Source organism: Callithrix jacchus, chromosome 12 (genome assembly GCF_049354715.1).
Source record: "Callithrix jacchus isolate 240 chromosome 12, calJac240_pri, whole genome shotgun sequence".
Classification (NCBI taxonomy): Eukaryota; Metazoa; Chordata; class Mammalia; order Primates; family Cebidae; genus Callithrix; species Callithrix jacchus.
The window spans coordinates 69565849-69579584 of record NC_133513.1 but is presented as its reverse complement, the minus strand read 5'-3'; the positions used below and the strand labels follow the sequence as shown (position 1 = coordinate 69579584).

At 40.6% G+C, this 13736-nt stretch overlaps 1 protein-coding gene across 28 annotated transcripts in view; it reads right to left on the bottom strand.

Annotated features, from left to right (window-relative positions):
* The window catches only part of RHOBTB1 (Rho related BTB domain containing 1), a 134334-nt gene that overhangs the window by 9529 nt on the left and 111069 nt on the right, over positions 1–13736 (bottom strand). For all 28 annotated transcript variants that reach the window (XM_078345862.1, XM_078345867.1, XM_078345865.1 and 25 more), the window contains 3 exons: positions 11593–12566; positions 9864–9982; positions 1166–1316 (listed from right to left, as the gene is read on the bottom strand). In XM_078345862.1, coding sequence (XP_078201988.1) covers positions 1166–1316; positions 9864–9982; positions 11593–12566 — 1244 coding nt within the window. The remainder of the gene's footprint in view (positions 1–1165; positions 1317–9863; positions 9983–11592; positions 12567–13736) is intronic.

Genomic DNA, 13736 nt, shown 5'->3' with positions numbered 1-13736 from the left:
AAAAACAGTTTTTAAAATAAATCTAATATCGATGCCTCAACTCGCTCTTCTATCCAACTGGGGAGGAAGTAGGGTAAAGAGAGGACTTTGATCTCCAGGTGGTTGTGTGTAGAAACCTGGAGGACAGAGAAATTAATCTTTTTTTTTTTTTTCCAAAGACTTTGCCAGAAAGTCAAGTGCAGATAGGACTGGTTGGTTTGTTCATATATTCATCTTCATTCATTCAATTGTTTAGCAAATATTTATCAAAAGCTAATATGCTCAGGCACTCAGAAGAAAGGCCAGTGAACAAGACAGTCTTTTATCTCTGCTTTGATGGTTAGTAGGAATCAAGTAAACATAATGATAAACACCCAGCAATCCGGCTGAAGATCTGAATTCAAGAGAAAGGCATTTAAGTACATATATCCTATAGAGCCTGCTTCCCAACTGAACAAATCTAGAAATGATACATAAGATTTTGTGAAGTTAAGCCAAGTTTCCCTTTTTTGTCTTTCTCCCAAAATGAACTTGACAATGTCAGAACATTTTCTAAAATAGCTTTAAGAAAACCACTTACATAATGCTACTATGCGCCAGACGCTGTTCTAAGGACTTTATATTTTAACTCATTTAATCTTCATCACAGCTCTATGGCTGAATAATATTAGCCCCATTTTAAAGAGTGAGAAAGATGAGACACAGAGCTAAGGTTACAGGACAAAGTCAGCTGGTCAGTAAATGGTAGAGCCAGGGTTTGATCTTAGGCAATCTGGCTCTGTCATCTGTGCTCCTAAACAGGGCATCTATTGCCTTCTTCTTAAAGACTGTGTCTGGGCACTTACTATGGAGATAATGTTGATAAAATAGTTTTGTTTCAAACTCGGGGTGCACAAATGACTCAGCATGCATAGAGCATGTGCCTCAAGGGCAGGAGTCATGCATTACTCTCCTTCATGATTGTATCACCTAACCGGGCCCACCACAGAGGGGGTGCTTAAGAAATATTTGTTGAATTGAATTGGGCTGTCTGATACAATCTGATTAGTTCATATCATTCTCTACAAGACAGTCCTATTTGGGGTGATAAAAAACCAATTTTTAATCCCTGGAAGTCTTATTTTTATTTAAATGTGATTTTGATAAATATGAGAGACACTGCATGGCCCTGAGTCATCAGCCTTACCTGCAAGCGCAACCAAGTGTGGCAGGCAAAATCTGTTTGCCAAGGCAATTAATTCCAGCGGGTCCAGGTCCAAGTTAGGAGACAACTGCTTGGTATAGAGATAATCCAATACTGCTTGCATTGATATCTTGTTTATGTGCGGGAGATACACCTGAAATATTAAACAAAAAGCTAAATTCTGCTGCAGAAAGCAGGGAGTGGGCACATTTTCAGGCAATGCTGCTTATAAATATCCTAACTGTGTGATTTGCGATTGGTGAGTCTTGGACACCTGCTTTGAGGCTGTGCATAGGAATCCTTCTGTATTTATGACTCTAAATATAATGCTTTGATTTGCAGATGACAAAAGAGTGGAGCTGCCTGACACAGCCTGATGTGGAATTTTTAAATAACTATTTGGACTTATAAATCAGACAAATGGGCTGGAAATGTATGACGACATGAGGGGCCCTCATGCTGAGCACCTTATAATACTCTATTGTGGGGAAAGAAATCTCCTAGCAACATGACAGGTGTTGGGGGGAGCTGCAAACCACACTGTTTCTGACACGATGGAGCCTAGCTCTCCAAGACGTCAAAACGGGAGGAGCCGCCACCCTAGCTGCCACAGTGACCAGCTTGATTTCCACATTCTGTTGGCAGGTGCACAATACATTACAACCTACTACACAATGTATACACTTCATTGTTTTTTCCTACAACCACCTGGATTCAGAACTACTGGAACATTAACGGTTATCAGTAGATTCAGAGAATTCAAAGGAGTCCTTGCTTGGGACTTCCAGGGGAGTAAGACTGGGTACAGGGGAACTGTGCTCTGTAGGATTCCCACAGTTTCACTCCTGAGTGCCTGTAGTTGTCCATATAAATGCATGCTAGAGTTTGCTAGAGAGCCAGGGACTGCCTGGGAGGTGGAGTGCTGGATAGGTGGGCATGGATCTACGGAGATGTACACTGTGTACAGTTACTCTTTATTTTAGGTCTCTCACTCCATGAGACAGGCCCTGGAGTAGTTCAGAAGGGTACCACTTGGTTTACAATTGTAATGTTGACAATTATTAACCTTATTAATGTTGACAAACATTAACCTTAATTGAAGGCATCCTACGTACCAGGCACTGCGCCAAGGTTTCCACACACATTCTTCACTCTGATGCTTATATCTACCCTAGAGAGAAGAGGCTTACTTTTGCCATTTTACAGAAAAGACAATGGAGGTTCAAGGAGGTTAATTTAAATCTCGTGTCCAAGGTCACATAGCTAGGAAGTAGTGTCTGGGATTTAAACCCAGGGAGTATGATGTGGAAGTATATGTTCAGAATTGCTGTGCGGTGCAGGAAACTTTGAATGCCAAGGTAGCAAAGGTTTGCGTTACAGAACAATGAAGCATCATATTTTATTAATGGTTTTTGAGAACTCTACTTCAAAAAATGAACAATTATGAACTTCTTTTTCTTTCTTTTTTATTTTAAATTTTTGAGACAGGGTTTAACTCTGTTTCCCAGGGTGAACTGCAGTGGTTTGATGATAGCCTGGGCCTGCGTCCAAGCAATCCTTCCACCTCCATCTCCCTAGTAGCTGGGACTACAGACAGTGCCTCCATGCTGGCTAATTTATTTTATTTTATTAAATTTTTTTTTTGTATAGAGACAGAGGTCTTGCTATGCTACTCAGACTGGTCTCAAACTCCTGGCTTCAAGTGGTCCTCCTGTCTTGGCTTCCCAAAGTGCTGGGATTAAAGGCATGAGCCACTGTGCCTGGCCAGTTATAAACTTTTTTAATTCTAGTACTTAATAAACCTCTATACAACATATAAAGATATACATCTTTATAACATGATTACATCTATATATTGTATATGATTGCACCTCTCTCTCCATTTACATGCACGTGTGCATGCGCATGCACACATACACATACACACTCAGGCACATGCGCAGAGTCAGCCCTCTATATCTGTGGGTTCCACATCTGCGGATTCAACCAACTGTAGATCAAAAATACTTGAAAAAAAAAAGGCACGATTGCTTCTGTACTGAACATGTATAGAGTTTTTTCTTGTCATTATTCCCTAAGCAATACAGTAAAACAACTACTTACATACCATTTGCATTGTATTAGGTATTAGAAATACTCTAGAGATAATTTAAAGTATACAGGAGGATGTATATAGATCTATGCAAATACAATGCCATTTTATATGAGGAACTTAAGCATTCATGGATTTGGGTGTCTGAGTGGAGGGTGGGGTCCTGGAACCAATCCCTCACAGATATTGAGGTGTGTGTGTGTGTGTGTGTGTGTGTGTGTGTGTGTGAGAGAGAGAGAGAGAGAGAGAGAGAGAGAGAGAGAGAGAGAGAGAGAGAGAGAGAATATGTATGTATATGTATAATGGCACATTCTTTAAGATGCTTATGGCTTATGCATTCTGGCAGTATGGGTCCAGAATTGTTAAACTATAGAAACCTTCTTTATTATTCTCCTCTGTAGCTACCAGACACCTTAAAGAGAGAATATCCTTTAAGAGAGGTAGAACTGTCCCTTAACGTATCATAAGGAAGGTTTAGAAAAATTCCTAGAAATACTAAGAAATGTATTCTCTCCTTTCAGACATGGTTGGAAAAAACAATTATGATTCCATAAATAAGTTGCATAAGCCATTACCATAAATGATGTGACAAGCATGATCATTTCAGTTTTCCAGCACAATCTCTACAACAAATAGAACTCAATGAGTGGAAACTATTACTAGTATTATCTTAAAAATAAAGTAGCTGTTGTGCATGCTGGATCATCTGCAATATACAGATGTTGGAATGTTATTCTTCCCTTTAACCAGCTGTATCTACATATGAATAATTAATTATTCAACTAAATCTAGCACTGGTTATACTGTGTGTATGCTTGCATACATATATGTTTATATACATATGCACTTATCTTACACAAATAATGGATTTATTTACAGATATTCACACAAATTGGTTTCCGTGTGTATGAACACGTAATATCTCATTTCTTTTTCTTTTTCTTTTTTTTGAGACGGAGTCTTGCTGTGTCGCCAGGCTGGAGTGCAGTGGTGCAATCGTGGCTCACTGCAACCTCCGCCTCCTGGGTTCAAGCAATTCTTGCGCCTCAGCCTCCTGAGTAGCTGGGACCTCAGGCATGTGCCACCATGCTAGGCTAATTTTTGTGTTTTTAATAGAGACGGGGTTTCACCATGCTGGCCAGGATGGTCTCAATCTCTTGACCTCGTGATCTGCCCACCTCGACCTCCCAGAGTGCTGGGATTACAATCGTGAGCCACCGCACCTGGCCAATATCTCATTTCGTTGATGAAATAATCTTTGGATTAGTCATGGTTTGGCTCTGTCCCCACCCAAATCTCATCTTGAATTATAGCTCCCATAATTCCCATGTGTTGTGGGAGGGACCTGGTGGGAGATAACTGAGTTATCGGGGCAGTTCTCCCCAAATTGTTCTCATGGTAGTGAATAAGTCTCACCAGATCTGATGAGTTTATAAAGCGTTTCCCCTTTCACTTGGCTTTCATTCTCTCTCTTGCCTGCCGCCACATATATGTGACTTTTTGTCTTCCACCATGATTGTGAGGCCTCCATAGCCATATGGAACTATCAATCCATTAAACCTTTCTCTTTTATTTATTTATTTTTTTGAGACCGAGTCTCACACTGTTGCCCAGGCTATAGTGCAGTGGCACAATCTTGGCTCACTGCAATCTCTACCTCCTGTGTTCAAGCAATTCTCCTGCCTCAGCCTCCTGAGTAGCTGGGACTATAGGCATGTTTTCCATGCCCAGCTAATTATTTTGTATTTTTAGTAGAGACGGGGTTTCGCCATGTTGGCCAGGATGGTCTTGATCACTTGACCTTGTGATCTGCCCTTCTCGGTCTTTATAAATTATTCTGTCTCTGGTATGTCTTTATCAGCAGCGTGAAAATGGAATAATACAATTAGTAAAATTTTCTAGATAACTGAAGGTTAAGTGGTGAAACTTTAAAATTTGAACCATTTTAATGGTGAAAGTACCCACATTTTACAAAGTGCTAGGTGCTCAAAGATGTTAGTAGTTGTTAGTATAAGAAATCCCAGAGCTTCCTGTTAACACCTACTCTCTCAGGGATGGGGATGTCTGGTGCTTCTGAAAACAATGCCTCTGGTGATAGTGCAAGAGCCTGGAGTGGGCCCAGGGATGTATCACTAAAATGCTGTGACCTTTGATAAATCACTTCCCTCAGTCTTGGCATCTGTTATATGGGAGGAATTTGGAATAGAAGCTATTTAAAGTTTTTTCTTCTTCATGGGAACTCTGAGTTTTGAAGATCTTCAGATTACCTTAGCATTTTTCTGGCAAGAGTGTATTCTAAGTCATTGCTTAAAGAAGAAATAGCAAAATGAACATCTTAAATAAAAAGAAGCTATTTCTGGCTCAGCAGATGACGGATTCCAGGGAGCAGCCCTGCCCAAATACTCTCAATGCCCTCGAAGTGTTCTGATGTTTGTAATCACCCATGACCTGCTATCTTCTTTTTGCTGAATATAACATTAATATTTTTTGAATTGATGGCTCTTTTTGGCAAGTAACATTAGGGACCCTTAGAAAAAACCATCAAATTAGAACAAACTAAGAACATTTTCAGAACATGCATTTTTTTACCCCCTCATGGCTGATTTTTTAAAAAAGCTTATTTCTGTGATTTCAACATTTATAATTAACTGCATGACAAGAGAAAGACCTTTATTTACAGCACTTTAAAAATAATATTAGCAAAGCTTCATAAATAATGGAATAAAAAAATTTGCATCGTACCTGCTGGATATAGTTTTTTTTTTAAGTGTGATCAGAGAGAATATAATGCTACCCTAAACAATGTTATATCTTCCAGTTTATTTGGTTTAAAATTTTAATTGTGAAGATTAGCTGAGACTATTAGGCTTATAATTAGAGACAGTCTCATAGAGAATGAGAAGTATTCTAGATCCAAAGCATTGCTTACTACAAGCCAGGCATGCATTTTTAATGAACCACTTGCTGAGTACCTCTGGGGAGAGAATTATGCTTACTGCTACATTGAAAGTAATGAGAAAAAATACAAGCAAGATACAATGTTTTCCTGAATATTAAATGACAAAAAGTTAAATTAAAATCAATGGACATAGACATATTTTATTCTTTTCTGGATATGCACCTTAATTCTATTCTCCAAAAAAGGCTGAGTTTCATGGTGGGGGTTGGGGTGGTATGTGGTGGGTATCAGATTTTCAGATTTTCTCAAGATGATAGAAAGTTAAAAAGTGGCCTACAAAGGCCAAATCCCAAGTGTGAACATGCACCTATGTTAATCATGGAGCATTAACTAACTGAGTGCCTTTCCCCTACAACTATAACCACCTGTATTATACTTTCCTAGTTTAGAAAGGGAACCGGGGGCTTTTAACTTAGAGCTTTCCAGGGACAATTACCTTTAACCCCATATGGAAAGAATTTAACAAGAACACTCTAGCATAATAGTCACTAACAAGTATGGAACATTTGTATGTTCTAAGCAGCAAATTCAATGCTTCTCACACCTTCTCTGCCCTTTAATGAAGGTTCTCTTGTCACCCCCATTTTACAGATGAGGAAACAGGTTTAGAGTGAAACACTTGGCCAAGGTTGAGCTGAGCCTATATTATACTTTACACAGGAAATAAAGAGAAGGGATGAGAAGAGGCAGAAATGTCGACAGGTCATTGCATTCTTAATATACTGGCTAAATGAATTGCGGCACAGGCCTTCAGTCGGTCACTTGGTTCCATGGTCTTTGTCTTTTGAGCTGGTTTGAATCTATACAAACCTATTAGCCTCCACTCCAGTTGTAAGAGGTGAGGGACCTCATCTCTCCACCGGAGTGTGCTAAATGGGCGGCCTCTTCCAGGAGAGGCTACAAAACAAGCATATACATGTGCATTCACATTTGCTGCCAAGTTTTTGTTTTGGTCACCTCTACTGCACATTTTAATCTGGAGACGATTACAGTCCATTCTTGGAAGGGATAAAGGGGATTAGCATTCGTGAGGTCAGCTCTGACAGGGTCCCTTTGTGCCTGTGTTCCTGACCTCGATCAACTTCTCCCTGCTCTGTGAATAGCAGGCCCTCTGCTGCGCAATCAGCATGCACTTCAGTGAGCTGGACAAAGCAGGGGAGCAAGCCTCCCCACTCTATGTCTCCAGAGATCGCTGAAGTCAGTCAAATACCAATTGGATTAGGTTTTACAAATTGGTGGCTACCCAGCTTTTTTCTGGATGCAAGAGGGAAAGAATACCATTACTACCAACAATATCAAAATAAGTCCAGCGGCAGCTACCACTGATTTAATGCTTCTGAAGTGCTTTGCAAGTAATGACTCTTATACCCCACAACCACAGTGTGGGTTACACCTGTGTTTTCCAGATGGGGAGACTAGAACCAACAAAGGTTAAGTCACTTGCCCAAGTCACTGGTAAGTGGAGGAGTTGTGATTTGAGTCCCACAGTCCTGTAACTGCAGATTCCCCTGTACTGTAAGTATCTTAGTAACAATGCTCCAAAACACCTTTGACCCAAGCACAGAAGAGACTTTCATTAGTTATAGGTGAGAGTCTCCTGGTTTAGAAAGGCTGGTAGACACCATAAGAGGTCATCAGGATAACTCTAATATCTTTTCCCTAGTCCTTTGCTGGGGAGAAGGAGGGTGGTTTAGGAGCAGCTGCAACTTGTTCTGGATACAGGAGAGTGGCCTAGTGAACTTCTCGGCCCCTGCTATCCAAGGCTTATGATTTAGGATGCTGTTTCCCTACGTGGGGATGCAAATGCAGGCTCCTGGGTCACAGTGGAAGTGCTTGAATTTCTTGTGCCAGTGCCTCATTTGAAAAGTTAGCTATTGTTTTCGGCATTTCTTGGAAAAGTTTGGAAAGATGCTGAGACAAGCAAAACAAGCCTCTTAGGACAATAAAATGGATGGGTGTACCCATGTTTTTATTTTTTAAAAAAGATGTTAAAAATACTTGCAAAACTCCACAAAAGTGCTTGTTCACTCCTAAAGTTAGAAGTGCTTAAATCGAATGTTTTCCTTTTTTAACAGTTTGTGAAAAGACAAACAGCCTCCACTCCCGTGTTAACTGTAGCACTATTCACAATAGCCAAGGTACGAAGTCTGCCCAAGTGCCCATCAATGGATGGATGGATAAGAAAATGTGGTACATACACACAATGGAATATTATACAGCCCTAAAAAGAGGAAAATGCTGTCATTCAAGATGACATGGATGAACCTAAAGCACATTATGTTAAGTGAAATAAGCCAGGTACAGAGAGACAAATAGCACAGTATTTCACTTATGTGTGGAATCTAAAAACGTTTAAATCCAAAGTAAAGAGTAGTGAGTAGAACAGTGATTAGCAGAGGCTGGGGTTAGGGGGTGGATGGGGAAAGGAAAGCCATCTGTCAATGGGTGCAAAGTTTCAGTTAGACAGGAGGAATAAGTTCCGGTGTTTTCTTCGTGTGTGTGGCCTTACTTTTTAGAGACAGGATCTCACTCTATCTCCTGGGGTGGAGTACAGTGGCACAATCATAGCTCGCTGTAGCTTCAAACTCCTTGAGCTCAAGTGTTCTCACTTCAGTCTCCCAAGTACCCAGGACTACAGTTGCATATAGTCTAATGCACCTGTATTTTTTTCTGTGGCGTTCTATTGCACAGTATGGTGAGTATGGTGAACAACAATGTATTGTATGTTTCAAAATAGCTAACAGAGAGAGGATTTTGCATGTTCTCATTGCAAAGAAATGGTAAAGATCTGAGGTGATGGATAGGCTAATTATCCCAATTTGATCATTCCACAATATACATATATCAAAATATCATGTACCCCATGACTATGTACAATTATTATTAGTCAGTTAAAACTAAAACAACAAGTAAAAAAATACATAGGATCTCCAAGATGCTGTTTGCGCTGCTCTAAACATATCCCCCTTCTAGAGATAGAGCCAGAGGATGACAAGTGACACAGCTACTTCCTCTAGACCTAAGTACCTCAAGAGGCGTGTTCAGGGGAGCAAACATTTGCTCCATTACTGCCTCCCTAAAGTTAGCAAACCCTCATATCCCCTCAACACAGACCAAGTCAGGACAGAACCTTAGATAGTATTGTAGCTCATGGTAACCTCAAGGACAATGTAGTGCATCCCTTGGCTTGCAGATGAGGAGGTGGAGGCACAAGAATGTGACTTCTTAAGGTCCCTTGTCTGGGTAGGGGCAGAGCTGAACTCAGGACGTAAGTGGCTGAAGAACTCTTTTCACTTTCTGAACCACTGGGAGACATGCTCCTCCTGTACTTGATTTTGATAGTACCGTGCCTGTGACATTTGCCAAAAGGTACAGCTGATCATGTCTTCATGGATGAGGATGGCTTTGAGGATGAAAGGATATATGGCATGTAAAGCACCTAGGTGCCCCCACACAAGTGGCCAATAAGCAATAGCTCCTCACAACTGCAGCTAAGAAAAAGGTGACCAAACACCTAAGCACTGCTAAGGAGCTATTTCATGGAGCCAGTTTAAGGATTAAAGTCATCTGGCCATTTACCCACTTTATATTAATACACAGGCACACGCACATTCATAAAGACACCACTATGCTTTTGGGAAGGCACGTACCTCACTGTTGGCACTTTCCACAAAGGACCCCCCGAACATCGCCGCCATCCACTCACAGCTACAGATCAGCAGCGGCTTGTGGGCACTGATGGCTCCATCGTCCAATTTAAATATCACATCTGCCAAGGGATTGAGGAAACACAACCATGAGCCAACTTGGCCGAGAGCTTCAACCAAGGCTTCTGCTCTCGAATCCACCAACCTGCGTTTCTCTTACTCTCTCTTGAATGCCTTTACTTATTGATTTTATGTCATCTGCCATCTTTGGGCCTTGGCACATCCAGCTCCCACCTAAGGGAGCATGCATTTAACATCATCACATATAAAGTCAGGACCAAAACTTTCTGAACCAGAAAGCAACAGTAAAGAGGGAATATTTCTTCCTCCTTGCTATGCAAAACTTTAAGTATATAAAACAGTGGATAAATGATCACTCATTTATCCCTTGTTAACATTCTGGCATGTTTGTTCGATGTATATTTTAACTTATAACATTTTACTTATTAATAATCAGAACAGTCTCCTAAATAAGCATACCATGATTACACCTAAGAAAAATCATTCCCTACTATCATCCACTATATAGTTCATATTCGAATTTCTCCAATTATTCCTAAATTGTATTTCATAGCTTAAAAAAAAAAGAAATAGAATCCAATTGAGACTCCCAGCTTGTATTCGATTACTATGCCTCTTCAGTAAGGAGGGGGTGATTTAATCAACTCTACCTAAGGCTCACTGTTTAAGTTACTGTAGGTTTGTAACATATTGTTTTCATGCATTTTCAAGACTATTTCTGTACCGCAATGGCCAGTGTTTGAAGTAAATATCACTCATAAGCTTTAAAATGAATGAACTGAGTCTTTAGTAACCACTTGCTAAATATGTAGTGCCCTGGCAGGGACTATAAAAGACAAAGACAAAGACAAAGGTATCCATATAAATAGAAGTCAGGAAGTCAACTTTTTACAATGAAATACACACACCTACACACCTATCCAGAGGACAATTTCAGAACAAAAACAGTACAAGTGTAAGACAGTACAAACATGGGTCAATAACCCATATTGGATTCAGGCCACCAGTGTGCTTAACAATTATGAAAGGGTACTGTGGGCAGCATGTGGTGTAGTTATCAAAGAAAACTACAGAAGTGCAGGGCCAAGGAGCATGAGGACAGAAAAGGAAAGGGGATGGAAGCAGGTGAGATGCCTTTTGTAGGAAGGTGGAGGGCCACCAAAATTGCCTCAAGGACTTTAGTGGCCTCAGGACTGGAAATCATTGATTTTTGTCATGGATCAGTGCTGAAGGGTCAGTGGAGAATAGAATTGGTCAGAGAATGGATTCTGAAGAGGAATTGTATGCAATGAGCCCATTGGAGATCGGTTCAGTGGTCCCTGATCCAGTCTTGAGGAGCAGTGTGATACCATGGTGGTTTATGGAACAGGTTTTGATACCGACAAAAGCTGGGTTCAAATCCTGGCTTCTCCATTTATTGCCAGTGTGTTCATGGGAAAATTACCTAACCTCTCTGTCCTCTGGTTTCCCCATCTGCAAAATGGAGACGATCATATTTAACCCTTAAGTCTGATGAAAATGAAGTTAATGCCTGTAGCTTAGAAAGGTATATGGGAAAAATAAGCACTTACAAATGTTAGCTATGGTCATGTCTGGCTAATGTTCAGTGAAACACAAAGGTATTAACGGCTCTGCCCTGTGGCGCACTCACCTGAGAATGTCCCCTTGCTGAGACACTCTTTTATCCGGTTGGCTTTCCTGACGTGAAAGGCTTTTGTAATCTCCTGGTTCATGAAGGCTTCTTTGTTCATGATGTTTTCCACCATCATCCTCAAATCGAACATCTCTAGGACCTCTGCGATCTGAGCCAGGCCCATCAAGTCCTTTTCCTTTTCATCCAGTTGTCCTGTATAAAGAAACTGGAGCAGGGTCCGAAAAGGGCCTGGCTGGACCGAAGAGTCCATCCTGACCACAGTCACGGGGCCCAACCGCTTTGAAATGGGGTTGACTTGCATTTCCCTGTACATGCCAACAAACCCCTTACTCCAGCCAGCCAAAGTCTGTGTCTCGGAAACTGTATCCTCAGCTTCCAGCCCCAGAGGCTCCACCAGGCTCTTGTTTGAAGACTTCCACTGCTCTGTCTGAGGTGTCCTAGGGGGGCCTTCCTCCCTTTCCTCCTCTGGGTCAACACTCAATATCCGCCCCTGGAAATCTCTGCTCTGCTTCTCTTTCTCAAAAGCTCCTTCACTTGAACTCGGGGATTCTTCACATTCCATTAAAAACAGATCATAAAATTTGGAAGAAGAGGTAGCAAGGTAAATTCGATGTGCAAAGATGTGCTCCTGGTCCTCAAGGATGAACAGAACATCGGCACACAGAGGACTGTCCAATAAACAGGCAGCTTCCTTTGTCCCCGTGGAAGGGCACTCTGGAATTTTGATGACTGGTGGAGGGGCTTTTGGAGGTAGGAAGGGTGCCTGAAGTAAAGGTTTCTGGACTTTCTTTAAGTGGGATTTCCAGAACTGCAGGTGCCTGCGGGAAATCAGCGCTGCTCGGATTGCATTGTCAAACACATCCTTGATCCCAAACTGGTCAAACACGCTTGTTTCATAGTATGGTATGCCAAGTTCCTTTGCTACCTCTCGGCCTTTTTCTGGGGGCAAAATATCCCCTCTCTTTATGGGCCTGAAATAGAACATTTAAAAAATGATAATCAGCCTTATTTCAGGAAAAAAATAGTAACCAGGACCTATTTAATCACCCAATGGAACTGTATGCTGAAAACTCGAGTGAGGCTTTTAGTCTCTGGAAAAATCTGCCACCGCCTTAATCTTTCAACTATAAAGGAATTATTACACGAAGAAATAGTGCTTTCAAATATTTCATAGGTTCAATGCACAGATTTTACACATATTTTTTGAAGCTTATTCATAAATATTACACAATTTTATGTTATTATAAATGGCATTGTTTTTTAAATTTTATTTTCCAATTGTTCATTTCTTAGGTTATACAAATACAATTGATTTTTGTGTATTGACCTTTTATCCTGTTATTTTGCTAAATTGATATATAAATTCTGATAGCTTTTTGGAGATCCCTTAGGACGTTTCATTCACATGACCATGTTTATACTGTCATGTTACACGACCATGTGCCTGAATAGGGAGTTTTACTTCTTTAAAAAAATCCTCTCAGCAGCAACCACAGTAACTGAAGTATCATCCCTTTACTGGCTATTTGATCTTGGGTAAGCTACTAACCTCATTAAACATTGATTTTCCCATCTGTAAACGGGAATAATAATAATGGGTACTTATATCTTGAAGGACCATTGAAAGGTTTAAATAATTAGCATGACTATGCTAAGCATAGTATTTGGCCACAGTAAGTGCCTGATAAATGTTAGCTGTTACCATCATTATCACTACCATTTTCATCTCCTTCATCTTCATCAACAGCATTTTATGCTTGAAGTTTACTATATAACTGTAAAATGCATTTATATACATTTTTAATTTGAGCCTCACAATAGACCTGTGAGGTATTATTTTTTGTTGTACATTCTGAGTAAACTGAGGCAGAAAGGTCAAAGGTCACATTTGCAGGCTGCTGAGAGACCTCTATTAAGCAATTAGGGCCCAGACTTTCCCACTCCTAGGTAAATGATCCACTTCCTACAGCTCTTCTCTACTGGATTTGTGAATCTGCTTTCAAATCATCCCCTTCTCTTTTCCTCCACTCCCTTCTTCAAGCCTTTATCTTTTGCTTGCACTGGTGCGTTAGCCCCTTAACTAATCTTTCTTCACAGCCACTCCCCACATTTTAGTCCCCAGTCCTAACTGCTGCAAGAAA